Source organism: Pleurodeles waltl, chromosome 4_1 (genome assembly GCF_031143425.1).
Source record: "Pleurodeles waltl isolate 20211129_DDA chromosome 4_1, aPleWal1.hap1.20221129, whole genome shotgun sequence".
In the NCBI taxonomy this organism is placed as follows: Eukaryota; Metazoa; Chordata; class Amphibia; order Caudata; family Salamandridae; genus Pleurodeles; species Pleurodeles waltl.
This window is the reverse complement of record NC_090442.1, coordinates 219694306-219722182: the sequence shown is the minus strand read 5'-3', so window position 1 is coordinate 219722182 and position 27877 is coordinate 219694306. Positions and strand designations below refer to the sequence as shown.

At 42.1% G+C, this 27877-nt stretch overlaps 1 protein-coding gene across 1 annotated transcript in view; it reads right to left on the bottom strand.

The window, feature by feature from the left end:
* The window catches only part of MRPS35 (mitochondrial ribosomal protein S35), a 149269-nt gene that overhangs the window by 33551 nt on the left and 87841 nt on the right, over positions 1 to 27877 (bottom strand). The window contains exon 7 of the mRNA XM_069228175.1: positions 12019 to 12088. Coding sequence (XP_069084276.1) covers positions 12019 to 12088 — 70 coding nt within the window. The remainder of the gene's footprint in view (positions 1 to 12018; positions 12089 to 27877) is intronic.

Here is a 27877-nt window from a genome sequence, read left to right as displayed (position 1 = left end):
TACTCCCCCCCCCCCCGCTCCTTGTTTCCACTCCACCCACTCCTACTCCCCTCTGTGGTCCTTTAGTTACTTTAATTTTTTTTTTAAGGGGTGCATCAGCAAATTTCTGCTGGCCCTTCCAACTTACAAAGAACTTTCACACTGCATCTACTTCAATTTTGTATTTATTTACTGATCCATCTTTGAGTCATTAGCTTCATTTCATAGGCATGCATATGCATGCGCATGCTTCTGTGATGATACATGCGCATGCATACATCATCATGAATGTCCACTCCTATTAAATGACGTGGGCTCCTCCAGTAACAGTTGCATCATCTTGTATTTTTTTTCTTTTGGCCCATGCTGCACAGCATCTGCAAAAATGCCTTTTTAAAATGCTCTATAGCATTGCCAAAAGTCGTTGGCAAAGTCAATAGGTCCTAACTGTGAGACGTATTGGCTTTTCCAATGTGTGTTTACTTTTTTACCTTGGATTTGTAATCCTGTTCATCACCTTAAGTAACGAGCACTACAAGCCCCAGAAAGCAAAAGAAAAACATGGACTGTAAGCATGGACCTAGGTAACTCGAGAGCTCTATCCTTACTCCATTCCAGACATAGGGCCGGATTACGACTTTGGCGGATGGGATACTCCATCACAAACGTGACGGATATCCAGTCTGCAGTATTTCAAGATCCTGTATATCCTATGGAACTTGTAAAACGGTAGGCGGGATATCCGTCACGTTTGTGACAGAGTATCCCATCCGCCAAGGATGTAATCCGGCCCATACTATTTGATCTACTGGTTATCAAACTTATGTAAGTAAATGTATGGCACAGGAGCCAGATTTAGCAAATTATTGGTGGGCCCAGGTCATATAAGCAGTACTATGGAGGCGAGATGCACAAGTGCCACAGTATGGTCCTTATTCAAATGCACGATATTTCGTGGAAATGACTACGAATAAAAGAATTCACCCTGACTCAAGAACAATAAAGGAGCAACTGATTTATCTGTTTTGTGTAGTGCCAGACACCCAGTGCTGGGCATCACTTGAACATCAAAAGTTGGGGCCAAGTCCAAGAAAATAAAGGTGTTAAATAATCTGTTTAGGCAAGGTGCTTTTTAGATTTTTGAGCTCTATAAAAAGCAATTACCAAATGGTAATGTGAAAAGCATAGTTATTTTATCCACTATAAGTAACATGCATAGTTTTTAAGTACTTAAGCTTTAACGTTATGAATGAGACAAAATTACATATTTTCAAAAAAGGAGCTAAGCTTTCTTGGTGCATTTAAAGGTCAGTTTTTCAAAAAGTAGAGTTTTTTGAAATGCAGGCATATGTGTGTCTGCGACGTATCACCTCAGGCCCTTTGGAAATGCGGATTACTCTTTCGCACCTTGTTTTTCAAAAAGTATGCTCCTGACTAGGCCTGCGCCCTGCTAGTTTCAGTCAGTAAACACACGTGAAAGGTCATAAGCAAATACTTGGGCCCTTATTATAAATTAATAAACTAGCGCCTATGATATGTGGTGTTTACTTGCTGCTATGCTGGCTTTCAAAGCCGTTAAAATCTACGTAGCTTCCAATAGGAAACACCCACAAACCTTTTAAATTCTATGGCTTTGGTCAATTCTTGGGAAGTCCTTTAATACCCCATCTTTTCCACAAGGTGGCAGCAAACATGAACACGCTTCAACAACTGAATAAAACGTGTATTTTAGATGTATGCGTGCAGGGCAATAATACATGTTCTTTATTGGAGAAAAAAAATGCGAAACAGTGTGAAATCTACATTTAGTAAACTACGAAAAAAACAACTTGCCCTAGGATGGTACACCATCCTCTTCCCATAGAACACGCGCTGCACGAGCCCCAAAATCTATCTGTTCTTCCAGCTTTGTGATAATTTGTGAATATAAAAGAACCAGACTTAAAGCACCGAAACCGAAAGTAGCAATCAACCTACAATGTCCTGGACCGGCGGGAACAAGGGCCCCCAGTGCATTGGAGAGGGCCTTAGACCACACCCTAATTCAAACCTTTGGGTCCTTGTTACCCCTGGGCATCGATGCACTGCACCTGCCACACTGGTGACAGCTATGCCCTTGCTCGCTACCCTACTCGAGGTACACTTCATATTATAAATAACAAAGGCACCCGTGTGCGTGAGCCGAGCACCTTAAATTCGCCCAGCTTAAAGCGAGCTAGGTCCACTATTAATTTTATTGATTTATATGAGCCAAAGTTTCTAAAACTCATACTTGACCTCACATGAGTTTTTCCAATCCTGATTTGATTTTCAGATCTATACAAGTGTCAAAGGCAAGCGTAAATCGCATAATGTGCTGTTGCGTGATTAAGCAAAATTACACAAGGTTTCTTGAATTATGTGTAATGTAACCCAACATTTAGTGCTATTTTCTTAACATAAAATGCACCCCTTTCCAACATGGACCAGTTGATCCATTTTGCTCTAAGAAAATAGCGCTAAATGCAACAGAACACGAACAGCAAAAGTTGCACAGGCTTAGTAAGTTCATTGTTCCAGAGGTAGGATTTTTGTGCCAAATTACTCATAATTATGCATAATTTTTAAATTACTCTGATTACTCCGGCATAATTAAAAAACTTCACCTAGGTCTAAGAAAGGGTGCTAAAGTGGGGGAGGTGCACATGGCATGACACTTCCTGTGAAGCTGTAAGCCTCTGGATCAGAGCTGAACCGAGCCAGTGTGTCAGGCGGCAGTGAACATGACCGCCTTCAAGACTCTCCTTGAACTCACCACGGCTAAAATACCATGAATGGCCCCAGTAAGGCCACAGGAACGAGAACATCTTCAAATCATAAAACTTGCTTTCCTGTGGACACTGAGCACGTTCAGGTCAGAAAGTGTCTATTCTGTATGGGACATCTGCCGTCCCATGCCTCATAACAAGGGCTATTCCTGTGCAGAGGCGAGAAGTACACAATGGCCGGCTTAGCAAGGACCACAACTATGGATTAACCTGGTCCCAGGGCTTGTACAGCAGAGCTCTCACTCTCCAATAGTTAAAACTCTTTATATGAGTTATAACCCCCCCCCCGGGCAGGCAGCAAAACGAGCACCAAATGATCTTTCGCCAGGTGCCCAAGAGGATTACATGGACCATGGAAAAATCAAATGTGTCGTGGCAGGTCATGAAAAATTCATGGAAATCAAAGAGATGCACCTGACTGACGACCTCCTGAATTATTAACATGGCAGCTGAAAGGTAATAAAAGGGCAGCAGGCTCGTGTGTGCTCATTACACGACAAGCACTGGCACGGTAATACCGCACAGCCTGGGCCGCCATCACTAAGTAATGACGGTGCTAAGCGACAGGTGTGCGGCTCACCTGAGACTAATGATGAAAGGGTTGTAGCGTTTAGTCTGACTTTTGTTGCGCTCTGTGATGTCCGAGCGAGAGCTGCTTTGAGGGCAGCGCAGGGATTTATGGGCTTTATTTATAGATTGTTTCCTATAGCGCAAACTCCTCCCATCTGGGTTTCAGTTCACTGTAGAAGGTACTGAAACAAGAGCGGAAGAGGTAATTACACGTGCAACATGGCACATGTCACGCGGCAGCTAAAATTAAACAATAATGATTATATCTAATGGCTACTGAAAAAGCAGTGGTCGCATCATCAACACCTCACCACAGGACATTCACACCACTGTTTGGATGACAAACAGTAGTTCAGTTCCTGTACCGAATGCCCCTAAATCGGAACCATCACATGGTTTCTTTCCAAGAGACGGCTGCAGTTCGGTGGATCCTGGGCCAATACCAGCCAGGCCCAGACAAGAATGGATCAACAAAGAAACCCCAAACAAAGCAGGTCCTTTTCTATTAACCACAACCACCTCTCTGTCTCATTCTGAAGTCAAAATGTTCTGGTCTATTGATACTTTTTAATTTATCCCCCAAACCCTGCTACGATTCTGAGGGGTACTTAAAGGACTGTGCCACACACCGAGCCTGTGAAACGGAAGGCCTCTATTCCAATATGCCTGTAGGGCAGTGGTCTGCAAACTTTTTAATGCCATGCCCCCCCCGCCAGTTGAAAAATAAAAAACATTGCCCACCCCCTCAGAAGTTTTCACAATTATTTTATAAAGATGGCAAAGTCTAGACCTATTTAAACATTGCAGTTAAGTACTGTTACCTTTAAAAAACAAAAAACAACAACGTACGTCTGCTTAAAACAAAGGCCTGTTATCTGTATAATGATTCTTTTGGCCAGAGTCTGGCGCCCCCCCCTGGGGTCACTTGAGGCCCCCCAGTTTGAAGACCTCTGCTATAGGGTATCCAATCTGTCACCAATGTACGGCGCCACCATCAATCCCGAACACCTGCGGTATCCTGCACTCCCCGCCCACGCCGATGTGCTCGGCTGCTATGCTTCACAAGAGTGACGATTTCTATTCACAGAACATTACACAGCCAACGCTCTATTCAGTGGTTCCCAAACTTTTTCGACCTGCGGCTCCCTTGACCTATTGGCAATTGGCCGTGGCTCGCCATTACGTTACTTTTTTTGGCAGGTGGGAGGATGTAAGCCCGGCATCGGGGGTACTTCCATTTTCCTCCCTGAAATTAATTGCTGTGAAGGTATTCTAATCGTAGTTGTGATCTACTTTGTCACTGAACTGATGCTGTAATAAAGCACTTTATCAGCAACAAATACTCACTTTACCACCTCTCCTTTTTACTCCAGGCCTTGGAGCCTTAAACCACACGTTCCTGCCATGAAAGCATCTTCTTCAGTGGCAGCAGCTTGCATCATATTCTGCATGTCACAGAACTAAATAGAATACATATCTCTGACAATCCTTAGCAACAAATATGACACAACCACTAAGCAGCCAATTTAAACATTTATTTTCTTGAGAATTCTGGCATTAACATCAGCAATCTGAAAAGGGCAATGTTGGCTACATTTGCAGAAGGACCTTCAATAGAAAAGTCTGTTGCAGATGGCATCCGAATGCCATATATAGCTGAGCTGTAACTGAAATGCAATGGGAGTAACTTCCTATTCAAACTATCTCAGTGCCAGTACACTAAGAAGGTGATATACCCTCAGACATGAACCTGATGCTGAGGAAGCCAACCTTCCTCCAGCAGCAGGCAGGTCACTGGTTTCCTTGAAGGAAAAGAAGGGCAGCGCAAACCTCTGAGCACCCTTTAAGATGGCTATCCAAACCCTGCGCTCATAATTGCATTTCTCACACATGCAAAACTGTAGCAGTTGAGGCACCCATCTCTCTCTTTGCTGAAATGCAGGTTAGAGCAGGAACCGCTGCTGCAGGTGGGAGGGACTAGGTAGGAGTAAGAATAGGAGTATTCAGAGTAAGAAGGAGGAAGTAGAGTTAAGAGTAGGAATATTTAGCAGAGTAACAGACAGCGAATAGCTGCAAGAGTAAGAAGGAATATTATTTGGAGTAAGCAGAAGCTTTGTTGCTAGTAAAGTGATGAAAGTAAGAATGACAGAATGAGATAAGGATGATAAGAGAACAAATCCTTTCATTTACTTTTATCAAAGAATCTGTGCTAGTAAAGCTGGATGTGCTTTCCGTTTCATGCACAGATCACATTGAAGTAAGGGACTTTAATTAAGTACTATTGCAGCTTGCTTCAGTTGGTTAAATATCACATGCACGCAGCTGAAATAGGTAATATTTACACGTTTTAAGGTGATCAGACACTGCTGATATGCACTACCTGGCATTTATAAGCACGTTATTGCTGTTTCACTGGCTCACTAAGGTACAATGTCTATCTGTACAATAGTTTACAGCTATACCTGTCTCTGTAACATACCTTGTATGGAAGAAGAGTGCAGTGGAAGGTGGGCTGTGGTGCATTAGCAGGCATCCAGCCAAGGTCTGACTGCAGTCACTAGGCTGAGTATCCTATGATCTTCGTCTTATAGACAAATGTTAGCTGTGTAATAAACTGCCTATCTGTAGGGCCCTGCTGACAAGAAAATCAAAGTGCACAAGACAATAAAGGTACCTACATACAGACAATGCATCTGTACTGGACACATTTTTCAAAAGTGTTTGTCTTAGGGTGGCTTATTCCGAGTAAAGTGTCTGTGACCTATCCTTGAAGGGACAGAGTTAGTTGTATGTGACAGCAGGTCTTCCATGAAGGCCTGAGTATGCATTATTTGCTGAGCAGAAGAATTGCCCTTTACAGTGCTTTACTGCATATTTCTTTACCGTTTATTTTATTTTTGGAGCTTGTGTATTAAATTAATGTTATTCACATTCACCCTTAATGACCTTTATAAGCAGTCTTCCTTGTCTCCTTACCTAGGTCGAGGTTATAAGAATTAGCATGTATGTTTTAATTATACTGCACAAAAGGTTTTGTTAAATTGCATGAAGGGATTTCTAAAATTCACTCCAGCAACACTTCTGAAGGGTCAGGACCTGTTAAATAACTCTGAGTTGAGAGATGGTTTTATGTTTCAGTGTCATCCATTAACACTGCAGTTAGCAGGAGGCCAGGGCAAGTAGTGACAACAGATATTTATAGCTATTCCTCGTTTCGTTCCCAAACTGTGTGCTTGGTGCATGGCGCCCCTGGCTAGTTTAGATGGCGCACAGATTGGGAACCACAGCGCACAGATTGGGAACCACTGCTCTATATGTTTACAACGCCGAAGAAAGGATGTTAGCTAGATAAAGCAGGAGCATCAAGTTGCAGTCAGGTGTCCACTCCTTCAGGTGACAGGACCGGAAAAGTAGTCCTTGCGGCAAGAGGAGTGTGTAAAGATGGGCATTAAAACTAAAAGGTATACACAGATTCCTGGCAGGGCCGCCTTAGTGCTGGTGGTGCCCGGTCAGTTCTGGCACCCCCTCAATGACCTCCTTCTTGACGCGTTCCCTCGCTACAACCCCAACAGAGACCTTCATCCACTCATAGCCCTTATCTCATATGCATTTTGTTGTGTTAACTTGGTATAGCGCACTAATCAGCCAAAGAGGCTATCTCGGCGCTGCTAGGTATAGTGGACGACGAAAAGCTAGGAAAAGGTGGTCTTTAGCATTTTCCTAAAAAGCGGGTAGTCGGTGCATATGCAGATTTTGTAAGGCAGTTGGTTCCAATATTAAGAGGCTAGATTAAAAAATCTCTTTCCCCAGCTTTAGATTTTCTTATGTGTGGAATGACCAGGAGAGCTTTTCCGCTTGGTCGCAGTTGTCTCATTGGACAGTATGGCAGGAGCTTCTGAGCAAGATACTGTATTCCAGAACCCCTTAGTGATTTCTAGGTAAGGCACTAGATTTTAAAAACTATTCTTTTCCTGATGGGTAGCCACTGAAATGATTTCTGAAGCGGGGCGGGCGCTGTCCCATATGGCACACTGCAGATAAGGCTGGCGGCGGTGTTTTGTACTATTTGTAATTTAGCAACTATGCTCTCATTTACTGAGGTTAGCAGAGCATTACAGTAGTCAAGTCTGCTAATTATAAGCCCCTGTACTAATACTGTCCTGGCTGATATTGGTGTCTGCAGTGTATGAAAGCAGGAGCCGGTTGTTGCTGTTACCTGGTCTTTCATACTCAGCAAGTTATCAAAACGGAAACCAACATTTTTTTTTTACTACTTGTTTAGGAGAAGGAGCAACACCCAGTTCCGCTGGCCACCAGTCATCCGTGGAGTTGGGCTTTCCCAAACAGTCGTATCTCTGTCTTTGCAGCATTCAGTTGCAAGTACTTGCGATTGCTATAATTCCAGATGGAAAGCACTTTTTTGGTATTACTGGATCCTCATTAAAGAAGACAATCAACTGAGTGTTGTCAGCATCTGACTGAGTTTCCAGGCCATGCGTTCTAGCGATGTTTTCCACGGGCGCTACATAAATGTTAAACAGTGCGAGGCTTAAGCGAGAGGCCTGAGGCACTCCCTTATCAAGCAGTTTGGTAGGAGATTTAAACTATCCCAAGGAAATAGTTTGGGTTCTATTACTTAAGTAGTCTCTAAACCAGCTTGAACCATTCCCTGGATTCCGCAGTCTCGCAACCTTTGTAAAAGAGTGCGGAGTGACACAGTGTCAAAGGCAGCAGATAGATCTAGAAGCACCAGCATCACCGGAGTGTCGGAGTCCAGGGATAATCTGATATGATCTGTTAAAGCAACTAAGGTTGTTTCTGTACTATGAGACAAGCGAAATCCTGATTGCGAGGGGTCTAAAATAGAGTTTTGCTCTAAACAGTGAATCAGCTGTTTGTTTATAAGGCCTTCTAAAACTTTTCCTAACAAGTGTAGAAGGGAGATTGACCTGTAGTTAGTTAAGTCCACTGCCGGAAACTGAGGGCTTTTTTTTTTTTTTATAGGCCTAACCATAACTCCTTTCCACCTCTGGGGAAATTTCCCTGTGGAGGTAGTTTGGTTATTTAGGGAGCATACAGCTGGAACCAGAGGCGCTGAAGTAAGGCCATAATCCTGGAGGGACAGATGGAGGGAGAACCCGCTTTCCTTTTGCGAGAGCCTTGGATATCCCCTCTGGAGTAACCAAAGTAACATTTGATAAGCCTGTAAAGTTGGGATGTGAGTCAATAATTGGGTATGTGTCATTATTAGTAGGAGGAGAGGAGCTTGAAAGGGTGCCTTGGCCATTAGAATCTCTAGATATTAGAAATGTGTCTTAAGTATGGATTATTTTCTGTTAAAAAAGTCAGCTAACGAGTGGCATAGGTACTGTGACTCAGGTGGGGTCGGTTTACAGGCAGGTGCGTTTGTGAACTCGTTCAAGGCTTTATATTAAGCTTTGGAAGAGTTTTCGGCTGAGTCGATTTTAAGCAAGATAAAAGCTTTTCTAGCTTGGTAATGTTCTTATGCTAAGCAGTTAGGGCAGATTATGGTGTCCGGCTTTTCTAAACTCAAAGAGTGATCAGTCCAGACCAATGGCGAGGGCGGGCAGCGGATAAGGTCAGAGGAGTTGGTGAAAGTAAGATCTAACATGTGTCCAGCTACATATGTAGGACCAGTAATTTTCGGCGGTGGGCCCAGGATCTCAAGATCGGAAAAGAGTCGGACGACCTCTGGCTAAGAAGAATTTTCCCCATTGTAGTGAAGTCACCAAGTAAAAGAAAGTGCAGTGAGGCGAGTACATGGGGGGGGGCGATATATTCAGTTAATTTCAAAACGAAATCCCTTTTTGGGCCAGGGAGTCTATAAAGAAATGCGCCTTTACTTGTTTTTTTAGCACTACTCATTCGAGTGTAGGGTGTTGGAGCACTTTACATCACACGCGTTATACAGAGACAATGAATGATACGTGTGTAAAGGAATTGTTACATAGGACGCAAGGAATACACGTGTAAAAGGAACTGTTACATAAGACAATGAGGACTACAACATGTAGGAATCACGTCATACACACAGCATCCAGTGTATTTTAAGAGTGAGTGGTCTGTAATGCACAAACTCAGGATTTTAAACGTACCACAGTGGTTCTGGTTGGCTTTACTAATAAGAATGAACTACTACCCTACCAAACCCTTTTTTATCAACATTATGATAACGAAAGACTGGGGAAATAAACAATGTTCTAATCTATAGCATGCAGTTTTCATGCAGCTCTTTGACAGTTCATAAGTCTCCGTGCTATACTGGTATTGTATTTTATGAACTGAAAATAACAAACCTATCTCTGTGACAAAAGCAGTAACCCACAAAATACATTTCTGTGATCTGCCTGGCAGACGTTCTTTGCAGAAGGCATGTTAGCCCTCTTCGCTACTTTCTGATGAGTGAAAAATGCCACTAGACAAAACTTCATCTCTCTCCAGAAGGAACATTATTCAGCTAGTTACCTTGACATTATATTGTTGCCTGAAAACTGATGGACACACAAACTCTGCAGCAGGTGCTTCTAAATGCAGAAGTTATTTCTAAACGCAGCCCCCTATCCAGGTCAGCGCTAGATTCAGCTGCGTCAGTTGTTCCCCCCTAAAGCCGGCACTATTTCTTCAGTGATAGGAGGTAACTTCGGTGGGGGTGGTCCAGTTGGAGGTAGAAGGTCCCACTGCAAAGAGGTATTGGTACCATTGGCTTCTTGGAGGCCTGCGAGGTCTGGTTCCATCCTGAATAGACCATCATCATCATGATCATCTGCGGATCCACGTCCGCCCAAAAACAAACTTGCTTTCCTTCATACATTTTTTCGGTTTCTCTTCTGAAGTGATGGTGATGCATTTCCAGCAATGGCCGAGACTCTTACAGAGTGGGTCTACGGGGACGGTGGAGTCGGAGACAGTAGATTTGGTCAAGGGGACATTGGAAGGGGCACTGCTGGCATCATGAGGGCATCAAAGAAGTTGTTTGCAGTGTCGTGGAGGAGTTGGGTCAGGTGGCGAAGCATTCAGGATGTTTAGTGGAGTGTGTTACCCTCTGCATCTAGCCCGATGGCTGGGGCGCTGCTGGATTCAGAGTCACTGTCCAGAAACCTGGAGCCAACGGGAGGAAAGACATGAAAGGCGCAGAGTGGTGTGACGCCAGTAACTCTCCGTATGAGGAGGTCGCCACATTCTCCATGTGTTCTTCAGTTGTATCCTGGTTTGATGTTGGCTGTGGCGCAGCAGAGGTTCTTGGAGACTTACTTTTCCAAGTGTGACAGCGAGACTCTCGGCTTCTCTTTTTATTTTTTAAGAGGACTTTGACAAAGGTGGAGACTGGTGACTTTGATCTCTGTCTCAATTTACAACACTCCTGTTGTTCATCTCAAGCACTGGCTATCAACATTTTGACCTCCTGTTCTTTATTTGCCTTTGGATGCATTCAATGCACAATTCTCAAGCACCAAAGGCAGAGGCATTGGGAATCTGCGATGGCCATATGGCCATCACATTCACTACACGGTTTACAGCCAGATCACTTGGGCAGTGACATCTTGAGAAAACTGCACCTAAAGAATTTAGATTTTGGAAGAAATCTCAACAACGCTGAAACTCCTGAGGAGAATGAGTGCGCTGGAATGAGTTGATGGCGCGTAAAAAAGGGAACCAACGTCAGCATGCCAATGGTGTGCTTTGTGGCTCCAAGGACGTCACAGGGATGCCGCATAGGACACTGAAGTGGAGCCGGCACCACCCACCAGCTTGGGAAAGCTTCTGAAGAGGATCCAGGCTTAAGATGTAAAATACTGAGATGCAAAGTTACTCCTGAAGTACATATGGTGATCTAATGTGCTCCAGTGTAAAATGAGAAAGTGTAAAGTGTGAGCATCTGATATCAGATTACATGTCAGCTAACATAACTGCCTGGTAAACTGGCTGTGTCAATCAAAAACACTACTACATGCATAGCACACACCAGACTCAATACTGTACTGGCGTTTAAAATAGACATTAATAATGATCTTAGTAAACAGTGCTCATATTACGTCTTTCGGAATTTGAACAAGTCCAATTGTTAAATATGAGACTTCCAGATACAGATGCCTTAACCTGCTCATCTAATCTAGTGCTTTATACAAATGTGAATCAAGCCACACACTCAAACTACAGCATTTCAAAGAGCTGATTGACTGAGCAAATAGCAAAACGAGTCTTTTAACCACTACATGAGGAGGGCCTAACCCAGGTCCCTGTAGCCCCTTCGGTGCGGAGAGCAACACTTCAGAACCTGACTGAGCAAATAGCAAAATTAGTTTTTTAACCACTACATAGGGGGGAGGGGGAGATAACCCAGGACCCTGCAACTCCTGCGGTCCGGGGAGCAACACTTCAGGGCCCCAGGTCTTCAGGAGGTCCCAGTTAGCCCAAGACCAATGACTATTGTTGAGACATAAAGGAATCAGGGTCCCCTCACCACATTCTGCAGGGGGGGCATCATTTTGTGTTACACCAGTGCATTATATAACATTTGGTCTTAGTTAGCGTGCCATGCGCTTTGGAAAAAAAGGACTTTATCCTTTTTACTAAAATAATCTGGTTCACTTCTGGAAACGTAACTCAGCAGCAAATATTGAACACAACAGAATTCACTTACCCAAGATTCATGGTACAAAACTGTCAGCAAATACATTGCGTAGTCCAAGTTCTGCCTTCTCACTGGACATCTGTAAACAAGGAGGGCATCATTGGCAAGAAGAATGTTAACCTCTGCATTCGCTGCCGCACAAATAATGTAAAATGAACAAAAGCAATGCCCCTCTAGCCAGACCTATTCCAACGTAAAATAAGTTACTTACCCATAACACGGTTTCTGTACCTTGGGATCCTTAAATCTCCTGCCAACTGTGACTGTTCAGTGAAACGTCAATTAATAGTCTAGTACAGGGTTCTGCAAAGTCGGTCCTGGAGAGCCGGGTCCATGCCAGATTTTTAGCATATCCACATTTAGAAAACTGTAGATTTCGGAAACATCTTTGTTTTAAATGTGGAAATGCTAAAAATCTGGCATGGACCCGGCTCTCCAGTACCGACTTTGCAGAACCCTGGTCTAGTAAGTTGTCTGCATTTGAAATGGTCTGTAAATAGACCTTTATGTGTTTGAGCAGAGACATTAACGGAGCACACTTGGCTGGTGACTGAAAGCAATGAGGACCTACAATTCCACGACAAAGAAACTGGAGCAGATCTCCATGTGTCTCGGTGAGAATTGGTGACGTGGAGCTTCAACGCTGGGTCTCCACACACAAAACATTCTTCATTCTAACCTTCGGGTGGGGAAAGATGATTCTATGATGCGGAAAGAAGCAATACTTTAGTGTGGCAAGGCAACAGGCTACTGTTACTTGAGTCCATTGGCTTGACAAGCACTCTTGCAAAGGGATTTATTGTAGTGAGAAAGCGTAGCTTATATAATCTATATTAACATGAAATGTTTATGAATTAAGGTGTGATGATGCCTCATAGAAACTATAGTGATAGCAATTTTGTTTAGAGGTGCGCTTGAATTGTGACCACGAAGAGTGGCCACCAATGTATACGCAAACTAATAATGATGATCAAAATGTTTATGTTACGTTCAATTGAGCTTATACTAATATTTGCGTTATTAAATCTGTATTGAAAACCTCATAGGCCTTAAGTTAGCATGAGCTGCAGCTTAGTTGCCTGGCTCTCATATTAAATGCATTTTTCTATTTTTCAGTGTGCTGACTCACAAGGGGCCATGACCTGCTTGTTCTTTTTCTTCAAACTTGGAAGATGAATGTAACCATGTAAATCCGTTTCACACCGCTTCTCATCGTCTTGCAAAATAAATGTTAAAATGAATTGAAACAGTGTAGATTAATGTAATGTACAGGGTCATTCAAACCGGTGAAGACAATGGAACTGCTGACCAAAAGATGTGCAAAGAATTACAGGAGGATGAAATCACATCCGGACGTGCCATTTCTGAAGACATCAATTACGAAGACCAATCAAAAACTTGTAAAACAATATGGGGTGAAGATTAGGATTACCGAATGCTTAATTTGATAGGTTAAAGATAGTGGGGTATAACAAACGACCAATAGAATTTTGGGGGAATGTACTAAGAAAAAGGGATAAAAACCCATGTCACGAGAAGTCATTGGGAATTAGGTAGGGAATTCTACTGATTTTATCCACAAACTCGGTCACTCTGTTTGGTGACCTTTTGGTTTACTTAAAACCATCTTCGCCCTTAGACTGCCCATTTACACTTTACCTCCTTATGAGGGAAGTGCCCTTTTTGCCCCAGAGCTGAGTTCTGACTGTTGGTGATTTGACTGATGTCCTGAAGACGAAGACTGAACCTGTGTGCTTACCTAATCCTTGGAGGGCAATTATGACAATGCATTTGTAATTTGTCTGTTTGCTTTTCCTTTCTAGGTACCAACTGCTTGCTTTTGACAGAGACCATAGCTAGATGTTTTCCAAATTGGTGTTCTAAATTGTTTTGCATGAAGCCCAACAAGCGAATGCTAATCAGTGGTTAGGACAGGGGTTCATCAAACTGACGCAAATAGACAACGACCGAGACTATGCTTTGTTGAAACTGACTCAATATTGACACTCTGCTAAACTTGATTTATGTTCACGCCGTGTTATGTTCTGATGGTTGTGATTCTCGCTTTGATAAAAGCTTATCAAAGTTGCCATATTGTGACTATGCTATTATGTTTCTTGGTGTTGAGATTAACGCATTTGCTATTAGATTGTATTTAATAGGGAATAAAATTCATAAAATTCTACTAAACAAGGTGTGGTTATTCATGGATGAAAGGCTGATAGTGTCTTGGAATTGATTAATGACTTTGACTAAAGTGAAATGCATTGTCGTGATAAATATTGATGACATTATTGATGTATTGATTGACATATTGATTAGCTATCTCGTCCTAAGGTGTCTCTCAACTGGGTCAAAAGATTCATTGGCCTAAAACGAGTCCTGATGTGTAATAAATTATCATAAAGGGACGCGTTAACAGTACTTTTGCATTTGGGACCAATATGCTTGATTACATCATATCCAGCATTTTCATCACAATCTTCAAAGTCGCAGACAGGGGAATCTAATCTTGTAAGGAGAAATCAATTTCAGAGACTTCTCCCTGCTGTTAGATAAGCATTTGCTACATGCGTGTTGAAGGTTGATCCTTGAAACTTCAGAATTTAGAGTGGCTGTTGATGTTTTTTCCAGAATTTGTGAATTGCAGAGCGGGAAGTAAAGCAACCTTCTGCATAGCTACCAATTTTATTTGTTTACAGATGTGTGACATTTTCAAGTTTTGAGTGCACTTGTGAGTGACATTTCAAATTCTTATGTGTGATCCTTTGAGTGACACGTTATAGTGTTTGAAGCAAGGTAGTTATGTATATGTATTAAACAAATATAAGAAATTAATCTGTTGTGGAAAGTCGTAGTCTAAGATCTGCCTGAAAACAGCTGCTACTCTTCTGAATTAGTAATGGAACTTAGGGAAACTACATTTTATGTCAATCAGGGCCCTATTCTGAGGAAAGATTTCAGACAAGGATGGATGGTGAGGGCAAAGAGAACCTCTCAGAATAAATATGAGCAACAGCAGTAAGTGACCGGCAGTTGTAGGACATCACTGCATTTAAACATATGGACTATTGCCCATAAATGTTCCATGGCTAGAGGCCCTTATGTTGCAAGACTCAGCTCACTATGTTTACAAAGATGAGTTTGGGAAGTGAAGGGGTCCTGTTTTGAGTCTGGCGGCTGAAAGTACTTCCTCCTTATTTTGAGTTGATTGGTAACATGAAACTATTCTATTTATGCACAAAGGGGTAAACCGTGAGGACAGGGTGTATTTCTTTCATAATAACACCCCTTTGTTGAAAAAATTCCATCAGTGGATTTTTTTCTGTTAGTAGCACACTTCCAGTAGTCAGTGGATTCTATATCTCTGTCCAACTCTGTAAGTAAATAAGTAACTGTCCAACTCTAAATAAAGCCCCTAGACTGCTGAACCTTTTTGTCACATTGGCAGCACCAGCTGTGTATGTTGCACTCAATGTTCTGCATAGAGTGTTAGACTCAAATATCCATGGCTGGGAACTAATGCTAGAAATGTTACTGTTTTGTTCAGGGGATAAGATGTTTAAAGCAGAGGAAGGCTGGGAGGCACCATCCTGAATCCTTCTTGGTGGTTGCGGCGGTGGGTTGTAGAGGACTGGCCACATAGTGCATTTTGACACAGTCGATAGACGCCCGTTTGTTTCTTAATGAACCAGGGAGAAGAGGGGGAATAGCAGTTCTGTTGCCGTTTGCCCCAAGAACCGTAAAGGGTGGTCTGTAAGATGGCTCAAAAGCTTGATTGTTGTGGATTGTTTCCTGAACCTCGTCCCTAAATTTGGGAAACCACCTACCAGCAGCAGTGATAACCTTCTCCTCACATTTGGCTGTGTTAAAGTGGCCTGTGTTGGACAGTTGTCTCTGACTTCCTGGTTACTCTGTAAAACATTTCTCCAAGTAAAATTTATCTTCATCTACCACCTTTCCAGAATTATCTAAGCCAGGCAAATACATAGGAACTGTGAAAAGAACCTCATATGGAGTGCCTCCTCCAAATACTCGTCTAGGCAAGTTATCTAATGCTCGATGAATGCCATACAGATTATTGTACCAACTAAAGCATGAACTTACCACACTAGCAGTCAAAGCTTATTTAATTATGACACTGGCACACTGTACCTCACCATTCGATTCAGATTTGAGCAGGTTGCTGATTTGCAGACAAACTCCCAGAGCAGACATTGAATCCCTGTAAGCCTTAGAGGCGACTACAGGACTGTTATCTGAATTAAATGAATGAACTGCAATTGCCCCACTGTCACAGGGCATTGCAAGATGTTTACTATTGCTGAAGCGCTTGCATTTCTCTGTGGCCAAATTCATACGAATAAACAACATAAATGAATTGCCACCAATATGTACTTATATCAGTTAGCTAAGTGAAGGGGACCGATTTGATCCAAATAAATCACCTGGAACAGGATATCGGAGATCATGAGGGGAGTTGGCAAGAGTCTTTTGACAGTGGATGGTCTAATCTGTTAAGACATGTCACACTGCCTAACATAATCCCTAGTCTGTTTAAATAAACTAGGCTGCCAGTAGCATTGCTGCAACACTGTTACGGTCGCGTTAATTCTTGAATGAGCAGATGCCAACTCCCCCGGTGCTTTTTTGATTAATTCTAACCTAAACAACTATTAGGTATGATTCTGTCTTCCACTCCTGGTATTGTGACTTAATTAATATTACCTGAATTAAGGGTGTATGATTATTTGGTAGGAAAGCGTTTAGGACTGCCACTCCAACAGTCTGAATTGAAGCATTTGCCGTTAGTTGAGCGACACAGTTCCCTTTGACATGAACACCACCATGCTGATTGACCAAAATGTGCCTCAAATGGACCAATGAAGCTTATCTTGTAAGACGGCTACCTTTCCCCGGAGATGTTTATTCTTTATAGGTTTCCCCTTTTAATCCATTAAACCGCCAGTGCAGCAAATTAACATTGTAACCTTGCACACAGAAGGATGTGGCAGACACAATAAGAGTGGGAACTGCCAAGTCAGCATTTTGCAATGCATGTAACAGGGCACGTAATTCTGCATGTTGTACAGTGGAGTCACCTAAGATTCTGGTGTGGGTATGATGTGGGATGAACTCACCATCCTTCACTACACCTTGTACTGCTGCACAGAATGTACAGTATTTGTATTTTGTTCCTACCGCAGGTCGGGAAGAGCCATCGGTATGGAACACGCTCTGGTAAGACAAAACAGGTAAAATGGCTGGAGTCTGCAAAATTCTGTTCCTATTGGAGAAAAGCTTGTGTACGAAGAGAGGGATCATACTGAAACCTTGCACCCATTGCACTTTATAAGTGATAAACTATTACCATCTGGGTGTGGAGCACAAGCATTCGGAATGCTGGCCTGGTGACCGCTTCTCGTGTCAGTATGGGAGAAACAATGATGATGCTTACCCTACGTCAAATGGCACTCTTTTAAAATAGCTGTTTGTACAGCCATCAGGATCTTTTCGATGGAAGCAAAATGTGTTTCAGCCAGGAAATACAAGTAAAACTTGTAAGCAATTGGGACAATTTGTCCTTTATTGTAAGTCACATAGTAACATTCTAAGTCACTAACCACAGTGACTGGGTATGACTCTGATATATAGGTTGGCTTTGTTATTCCTAGTTTGGCAGGCTCTAAACCTTTACCGTTGCTGGATATCTTTTATCCTAGGAAGGTAATCGTCAAGTACACAATCTTCTATTTTTTTAAATTAATTTTGTAACCATGCACTGTTAATATGGTCACTACTATGTCTAGCGTGGTTAGGTGTAGATTCAAATCATATTCAGTAAGATTGATATCATCCATGTAGGACAATAGCGTGGGATCTGGTTCTAAGATCTCCATGATACGTGCTGAGATTAGGTCAGAGACATTCTTATAAGGCCATCGGCAAACATCAGCATGAAACTTGCACTCAGTTGAAACTGAAAGCAGTTAGATACTCATTGTCAGGTGCTGTTTTGGCTAAAGAACCTATTGGAAAAATCCAGGGTCATTTTGTTTGCCCCCCACCCCCCCTAAAACAGGCTGATCAATAAGCCTGTGCTATGTGCAGGGGCATAGTTGGTCAGTAAAATTGTGTGTGTGGGGGGAGGGGGGTTTGAGCTTCATATTTCCTAACAATTACACTGGTTAAAATTCATTATATGAGAAGCAGGGCAGGAGGGTGGTTTAAGGAGTAGGAGGAAGGGAGAGGAGCACGGATTGAGAGGGGTACTTTTAAATCTTAAAAACAAAGATGAGAGCGTGTATGTATGTGGTTTTGTCTGTATGTGTATGCAAACATCCCAAGTGAAATCCGACTAACACCTTACCATACCAGACTTAAAGCACATGTACCCTAATATTTACAACACAATACATGTATTAGGTGGGTGTAACGCCCCAACACCTCACCCCCTTAAAGCTACACCCCTGGCTATGTGCATTATGTACCACATAGTTCTGTGTGTGTGAATTCAAATTCCTATAGTCTAAGACTATTCTATATGAACCATCTGGTTTGTAGAGGGAAAGAGGGTCGTCCCACCCGCTTCATTTCTCTATAAGGCTGGAGCATGTATCATGGCCCTTTCACTGGCATAAATGTCCCTGATATTCTCAGGCACTATGGGAGAGAAGGATACCCTTATGACTTCCTCCCCCTAGGTTGCTTCCCCAATAAAGACTGGAGGCCAGTCTTCTTCTGCTAAGATGATGTCATACTCATCAGATAATTGTCACCAAAAGACTGCTTTGATGATACGGGCTATGTCCCCTTCAATTTGTATGTTTAGATTGTCAACCCTCTCAGGAGGATGTACGTTTTTTTCTGGAGTCTTGATCTGTATAAAATCATCAGTTGCACTTGCATCTAGAAACCACTGAAGTGTCTGATGCACTATTTTGGCTTCTGATGCGCTGTCTAGAAGCGCCCTCGTCCAAGTCCTGTTTCGCAGGAGGACCTGTAGCTGTATCAGGATGTTTCTTAGAAAGTCCTGCTACTTTCTTCTTCATCTTTTTTATTGGGGTTTTAGGGTCTAATCCTTTCTCTTCTCTCTTTACGCTGATGTCAGTCTCATTTCCTGCTTCACTTTTCCTACTGTACACCTCTTTTCTTTGGTACTCGGACTAGCTCCCACTCTCTGTTCTCTGACCATCAGTACACTGAAAGGAACGTAAAGAGTAGCTATCAAAATACTGATACTTTCAGTTTTGTTTTTTTCTCATGGTCTCTTAGATTATAACAACCCTTGCAGGATTCTTTCTGTTTTTTTCCTTCCTCCTGTTGCAGACTTTTCTTTAACAGAACCCTCTGTCATTTTTAGGTTTTAAATGTGGCTTAACGGGTCGAATACACAAGGTATCTCTAACATCAGAGGTATAAACCTATGCTATTATTTTTGGTAGTTCCCATTGACAATCTTGAACTGAACTGCTTCTAGTGTCTGACGTATAGCTAGAACCAAAGTCTCTCCCTTAATATTGCTTAGGATGATAGAAGACACCGTAGAGAATTTCCCTATTGACGTCATTCTTAAGTCCAGAACTAGTGCAGCTCCTTGCTCATTCTCTACCTGTCTAAAGACATCAGGGAGAACTGCTAATGAAGACGTACCTTGCATACTAGTGTTGATGCATACAAAGATGCTTCCCCAGATATTACACTCCTCTAAGGGAGGCACCATTCCAAGCAGGACACACAATCAATATCCTACGTTTGTCTTGGGGGTAGTGCTTTGATATGCTGGATGTGCAGCTATCACAAAAGCCTCCCCCCCCCCCCACACACACACACACACACACACCCAAAATCTGAGGCACCTCAAGCTTTGAGATGCTGAGTGACTACTTCCCTTTAATTAGCCCCTTTCACAATAGGTGCTACGTTATTGATTTGATTCAAGGTTGACATAGATGAACTTGGTTAAATGCACCAATGGTGAACATGAAAGTTAAGTTATTGAAGCCCCGCAAAACACTATTCAACGTGTTATGTAAATAGATGTTGCTGTTGGGTTACTAGCAGTCACCATGAACCGTGGGGGCACTGTGGTATCTGTAACATACCCATTTTGTTATTCACAATATCACGCATACAGTGTACAAAGAAGAATGAACACTTTCAAGTAAAAAGTATTAATTACTACAGGAATAATGTTTCTCAATACAACTACACAGATTATTATTATAAAAACAAGAAGGCACGCTATAAATAATAAGAATAAAATGAATATTTCTAACACGGTTAAAATGACATCTAGAACCTAACACCTTAATTTCTACTTCTATGCGCTACAATAAGAGCATACAAGGCAGAGCAGCTTGCAGTCTAGAATTTCTTAGGTAGAAGAGACACACTGCATACCTTGTTGACAGCAAAATCTGTCTTTATCAGTGGAAGCATGAAGACCGTGTTACCCGCGAAGTGCAAACACATGTTGTGCTGAGGTCTTCCTCCAGGACTCGGCTTTATCGGCTTTGGGCAGGACATAGGTTCTGTGAAGTGTGTTGGCAGTAGGCGAGACCCCACTCTAGCAAAATCTTGGGTGATAATCTGGTCGATGGACCTCTGCTGACAAGTTGTCAAGTGGCAGTCAATACTAAATCTTATCAGAAATTGGAAATTCTGACATAAGTTTTAGAATGTCTGTATTATGTGCATCAAGGTGTGCATCCCAAACGTTTCCTTATGAACATATAAGGTAAAAGGTCATCAATATAAGGTAAAAGGACGCTAAATGACTGCATTTGTTCTTACTCAACCTTGACCTGATGAAAAGTAGACCTGTGACCCAGACAAATGTCTCATCAAGTGTTGTTCCTATGTCATTAATCAAATGGCTTGACGCTTTCATAGTTCTAAGAAAGCTAAGGTCAGGCGACATCTGCGCCTAATGGCAGGCATGATAATGATTCTACAAAAATCAAGCAACATTGCGACTTCCACGGTCTAAGATTAAGATGATGGCGACCTCCATTATCCAAGGTGGAATAGAAGCCTACATAAAATGGAGCCGGGTCATAGGGGCTTTATGTCAAGAAACAGTTTTAGGTTTTTAATTTAACATATTCTGAAAAAAGGCAAAGTTGACAGATTGATGGGATGGATGAATAACTACTTTTCTGAAGATGGTTGGAGCTACCTGCCTCCTCCAGCCAGGGCATGCTTTAATATCCAGTTCCCCTGTCACTGCGCTTGAGTAAATCAGTGGGACAGTGCACAGGAACAGGCTGTGTTGTGGCCAGTGCAGCAACACTGAAGGGAAACATCCTGTCTGCAGACTCTGTGCCACTCTGTGAGCGTCGCCACCCACCTCCTCAATGCTGGTCATGCGTGCCAGATGTGGCCTACAAAAGGCCACTCTGGTGGCAGGCCCATCAAGCAAAACCAAACCTGCTGCCCACCACCCGAGTGTCAGCCTCTAGCCAATGACGCCCTTAATGGTCTTGAGGCAGGCGCTTTGCCAGAAAACAACAGGCATGGCGCCACCCCCTGGTCCATGTGGGGCATTACAGCCTATCCGAAATTTTTGCTCATGACCACGGCTGACAGACATGTGGAATACGTTCAGACTCTGCTTCAGTGGGTGATTCATGATTCACATGGATGGCGCCAGTATGTGTTCAAGTGTGAAAAGTGCTGCACTACTACTAAGCAAAAAAAAAAGTGAGGCAGCTGAGCACGCTCTACACACATCACACTCATCAGCACGATTGTTACTTAATGCAGATCCTGGCAGAGAACGCGCGGCCCTTGGGGCGATAGGGGGCGCTATAATGCATGACTAATGCACTTTAGTGCAGTGACGCGGACACCAGCACTAAAATGCTGATTGTCTGTGCTTTCAAAGAGAACTGATCTCTGATCCAGAATACATCCTACTGTAGCCACGAGGACAAGAAAACTGCTGTTTCAAAAGTAATATGACGCAGCTGAGGAAAGCCCACAGCTTACCAGACTTCCAAATACTTCTCGAGTATTCTTTAGCCTCGGAATGCTGCGATACCAAAATGTCCTTTTTAATCTACTCAGATGAACAAAAGGGGTTCTTAAACCATCAAAAGAATGTTCTTCAAAGCAACAGACTTTTACAAAAATAGTGGGGCATCTGAAAATGCAGTAATAATTAAAACATAATGCAATGCGTGGATTTTCTTTTTGCATTTTAAGTACGTTTTTACTCGAATATTGAAAAAGCTTATGGAAATTCGACAAATAACATAACCGTTGGATGGTGGCGGTAATGTGTTAGTTTTCAGAATAAATCCAAACAAAATCAAAAACAGCTTACCATATATCGCATACATTTAAATGAGATATTTTTCCAAAACCGTACCAGGGATCCAGTTGGAAGAGCTGGCAATCATCAAACACTCAAAATAAAAATTTAAAAAAACAAATCTATTCTATATTGTCAAGAAGGGTACGTACGTTCGACAAATTAGGCACAAAATTCTGTAAAATCAGAATATCGTGTCTGAATTAGAAATCTTAGTTCAGAAAAGGAGGCCTTTGACGATATCACCTCTGTTACTTCTTCTTCATGGAAAACATTACTTCTCAATCACAAATGTCCATTTTGTTCACCATCAAGTGTAAACCAGTTCACATTATCTGAAGTCACAGGTAGAACATGCGGACAAGAGAGGAATACGCATCCTTAGATGTGTTATGTGCTGTTCGTGACACCCTGTATCTGGTCTAAAATATTCATAGATTTGAGGCAATGTTCGGCCGCGACACTGAGGTTACACCTCGGAAAAACCAAAGGCGAACCTGTGTCCAGTAGAGGGCGATCGTTATCATTAAGAGCGGAGGAGTTGTGGCTACGAAGCAACGGCTGCAGGCTTCAATGCCGACCCGCAGAAACTGGGATCAGAAGAGGCACGGGAGAGGGAATTCTGAAAAGGTCAAAAGAAATACGGTGACACAAAAACCGAAAAGTCAACAAAGTCTGCTCCAACCGGAATAGTGCTTTTACGTCACCTGTGACCTCATACACGAGTCCTTGTAAGCTTTTACTGATAAGCGTAGATAACGGAGGGGTCGGCCCTTCTCTGATAGGGTTAACTCACCAGTACCGCCCTCCCCATCCTCACCTACCGTAGGAATGAGCAGGGGCTGTTACTGCTCTACACGGGATCTAGCCATGTCCCGTGAAAGAAATGCATAAGCCCCCTCGCATGAAACTTCGAGGAAGGTGGTGCTGTTGGGGGGCAGATTGGCATGGGGGTAAGGGGCCCAGAGTCTCCATTAAGAAGCTGTATATGTCTCATGCAGGCTGGGAACTGTAACCCCCCCCCCCCCAAAAGAGGGGAAGGCTTCAAACGCAGGCTTCAATTATGTGATACGATGAAAAACAATCGTCCTCCTTTCGACTAACGGGAGGGTACTGAAAATGTCTAATTTTGAATGAATAATTGCTCCACAGCGCCCAGTTCATCCACCTGCTAAATATTCCTCGGGCTCCCTTAGCACAGGGACTCTTGGCGGTTGTCCTAATACCGACAGAGGGTTTTACCACAGTGACCCAAGACTCGTGTTGGAACTTTCTGGTGCCTACGAGTCAAGACCTCATACCTTAATCTTAAAATTGCACATCCAACTTCCTTCAAGAGAAATGTCCAAGAATACTGGTGTGCAGGTCAGCATTTTGGGGAGAGCGCATTTTCATCATAGACTTGTGGGGGTGTGGGTGGTAGGACGGTCTGGTCAAGCTGTCCCGGGTTCTACGCCTGTCCATTTTATTTCCACCACCCCCTGGAACTGCAGTGATAGGCTGGAAAGGCAGTGACGGGCTCAACGCCTCCATCGCTTAAAAGGTGAAAATAGTCTTAAGGTTGGCAGGTCTGTTGTCAGTTTCAAAGAATGAAAACTTTCGCAGCGCTTAGCAGAGCCTGTTCTCTTTTGTAAGCAAACAATGGTAAACATGATGGACATTCTCTTAACAGAATGGGCCAGGGTGGCATCCCACCTGAGATTACTCATCTAGCAAACTAGTAATTGGCCTCATTGAGAAGAAAGCAAAAAATCTTTAAATTGCACGAGAAATGGTAAATCGAAAAACACTTTGCAGGCGATAGTGTTAGACATATAAAGCCGAATGGTAAACATAGTGATGTCATAACGAACGCTATTAGTGGCCAATAAGCTATTTTTGCACTTAAAAAACATATATTCCACTCCCAGCCACAAGGTGGCAAAATATGCAAGCATTTAAACTTTCGAGTCCTAACCACATTATACTGTGAAATCATTTTACTAGTGTTAGCGCAGGTGTTTTAATAAACATTATTAATGAGTGTTTATGTATTTTGGATAATCAGTTTATGTAGAAAACGAAATAAAGAAGAAAAATAATGCACGCATTTGAACATGTGACCTCGAAAAATGGCCACCAATGTTAACGAAATGTACTAATTAATGATTAATACATATGAAATGTTGAAAAAAATATTAGATTAATGCAGTACTGTGTCATATTAATGGTTACAAAGTATGCTTTAACTTTAATAATTGTAGGCCTTAACTTAGCGAGTGTCTTGGCCTATTTCGCCAGGCCTCATGCAGAAGCTGTATTTCTTAGCGTTTAATAAAAATGCTGACCAAGTGAATTAAACTGTGAAATGTCTATTGTATTGTTTAAATGTGCTCAAAACGGAAGCTTTCCTTGAGAACTGACTGCTAGGAGATGATGTTCTTGCTAATGCAACATTTTATGTGTAATGTGTGTGAGATGGACTTTCCCAGGACAAGAACAATGAAGATACTGACTAGAGTGGAAGCTGCAACAATACTGTTACATGACAAGCCGGATGATGAGAACATCGTGAGACAAACCAATCAACGGTATGGGAACAGGGAAATATTAGAATTCATAGATTTGGTATAGTAGTGTTATTGGAAAAAGTGTGAATGTACAATTAACTGACCAATAGGGAATTAGGGGATAGTTTAGGTGATTTTAATATAACAGCGCTCATTCTGAGAAAGGAGAGTCCTTCTCTGCCCACATTTCCTGACCGAAAAGTTATTACCTTCTTATGCGTCTTTACTAGGGACGTGCTTGTCTTTAATGCTTAATGACTTTGCCTCTACGTTCCTGACTGAGAACTGATGCATTGCTGATCGACTGATGTCCTGAGGACGAAGACTGATTCTGCATTGCTGACCCATACAGAGGATAGGTGTAATGTGATAAAACTGATTATTATGCATATTTGCTTTTTCTTTCTAGGTATCAACTGTGTTGTTTTGATAGAGCCATAGTTGGATGTTTTCAAAATTTGTGGTACTAAATTGTTTTGCATGAAGCCCTACATGCTGATGCTAATCTGGTGTTAGTTGAGGATTTTGACTTATGACAAAAGAGACTAATGTTTGATGGATTTCTCTGCTTAACTACATGTATTACATCTCGTTTACGCAGCTGACTCTGCTATTGAGCTGCATTGTAACTTTAGAATGTGTTGTAGTACAAGCTTTGATTAGATTGCGTTTCATCTGCCGTTTTGGACAACCAGTGTTGTTTTTGTATGTGTTTCATTTAATTTTTAGATTAACCTACATGACCTTAGCATTGTTAACATAGGAATATAAACATTCTAAACTTTTACTAAAAGGTGTGGTTATTCATGACTGAAAGGTCATGGTGCGTGATAATTACTGACTCCATTCTTTAATGATTTTATTGTTTACTAATGATTGTTGATTATTGTTGTGTATTGATTATTGATTATGTACTGGAGTTATGGTAAGAACCTCTTAATTGTGAGTGAAAAGGTTCATCGACCTATTCACGTCCCCTTGTAGGTATACTTATTAAGGTCTGACGCGCTAACACTAGCCTCTATCTAGAAAAAGATCAAGTACACACCATGTTGAACAAGCATTGGAAATGCCAATAGGTCGGTCCATGTAGGCATGTTGCGCAGGCTCTCATTATTCTAATGAGACTACTGGATTTCGAGTGGCAGAATCGCCTGCGGTGTGGGAGACTGAGTCAGATCCACTACAGGTGACACCTGTCGCTCTAATCTGGGTTTTGCTCCGGCTAATTAGCAGTGCCTCATCTCTACCCAAGGGCAGGGATGATTGGGCAGCCGAGCGCATGACATAACTGGTTTCACAGGGAAGCCACGGTCACTCAGGTCTCATCCGTTTCTCTCCGTTACATTAGTCTCATATATACAATGACAACAGAGGCAGTAAATGTTTCAATAAGTTTTGAATGAAGCGACTACATCTTAGATAGCAAAGTGTTAGCTGCAATAACCAGGACGATACAGCATGACAAGATTAATATTGTGACAAGGAGAGTGAAGCATAGAAATAACGCTACCATATTGTCACTATAGCCAATGGACTAATTCCTACCTAGGCTATAACAGAGCAGAGCATGTTAAGCCCTAATTCTGCCCTTCAGGTTCCCCTGGGAAGACATCATCCCCCATACCAGAGCAAAGGCCTGGAATCTGCAAAGCAGCTGTAGCGAAGCGTTCAGCAATCAGCATACAGTCGTGAATCTCTGGCTAGAATCTCCCTCTAACTTGTAAGGGACAGGAAAGTGTTTTTATAATAAAACAGCTGATGTTCTGAGAAAATGTCCCTCCATGAGGATGTGTGTTTTTCTACAAATGTCGGAGACTAAACTTATACCACGTTCACCAGCAACCTATCTTGCTGCAGCCTTGGTAGAAGCATAGAGTGAGCAAGAAAGTCTTGTTTGAGAACAGAGTGCTGGCCTAGGCAAAAACAGTTAGATAGATAGAAAATAAAACAAGACCCTAAAAGCGGCTACTGTAACACTAATAAAGCGAAGCCAAATAAAATATATATAGGGTAAGGCGCACAGCAACAGGCCTAGTGTGTTAAAATAATGTGCATGAAGCTATAACTAAAATGGCTACAGAACAGGTTAATGACTGCCCTCCTCCCATCTGTGCTGCTACCAGAGAAAAACACTGTAAGTTATCTAAGACACTCCAATAGCTTCACAATGTGATGTGTGTGTCCCTGAAAGTTCAAGCCTCGGGCAGCTGGATAAATGAATAAAACGATCACAGTTGCGAGGAGGAGAAGCAAGTTTTTTTTGAGGAAGCACACAACTTCGGTCCAATCAAAACATGCACTCCTGACTCCCAACAAGTGGGTGGAGCCAAAGCCCCTCTCTAGTGATGGTCATATAATTTTCTGGCGATAGCTGGGCTGTCAAGCAAGACCATAAATTTACAAAGAGACTGCCATGATCACCAACATTAACATATTTTAGTATAAAATGGTTTTCAGGCTAAAACGCATATGTGTTTATTGTCCATAGTGCTATCTGAAGAGGACAACTTAAATTTTTCTGCAGCAATATTTTTTATTCACTGACTAACATTTTTATGGTTCTACCACCTCAGAGCAGACAATATGGGTTTTGCCTGGACAAACTCATTTTTTTAATCCATGCTCTTAATGTCAATGATACTACTAATAAAAACGCACCTGTACTAGACAGTTCCTAGCTTCAGTTTCTCCGCCCCTAAAGGAATCTTTTGTAGATGGACTACTGTGCATTACCTCATCATACTTTTTGGTCTTAAAATTTCTCAAAACCATATTTGTATACGGGCTTTGAAAGTGTCTGTCCTCTGACAGACACGCTCTTTCTTCTGGAAAGCCAGGTCATGCCAAAAAATTTACTTTATTAAGCAATAATGCCATAAAAGTACAATTTTTTTAAAATAAAAATACACAGTGCATTTACCCACTATAAACAACAAGTAAAAATTAACACTGAAAATCTAAGATGATAAAACTTGTCAACTGTTCATAATCAATTAAA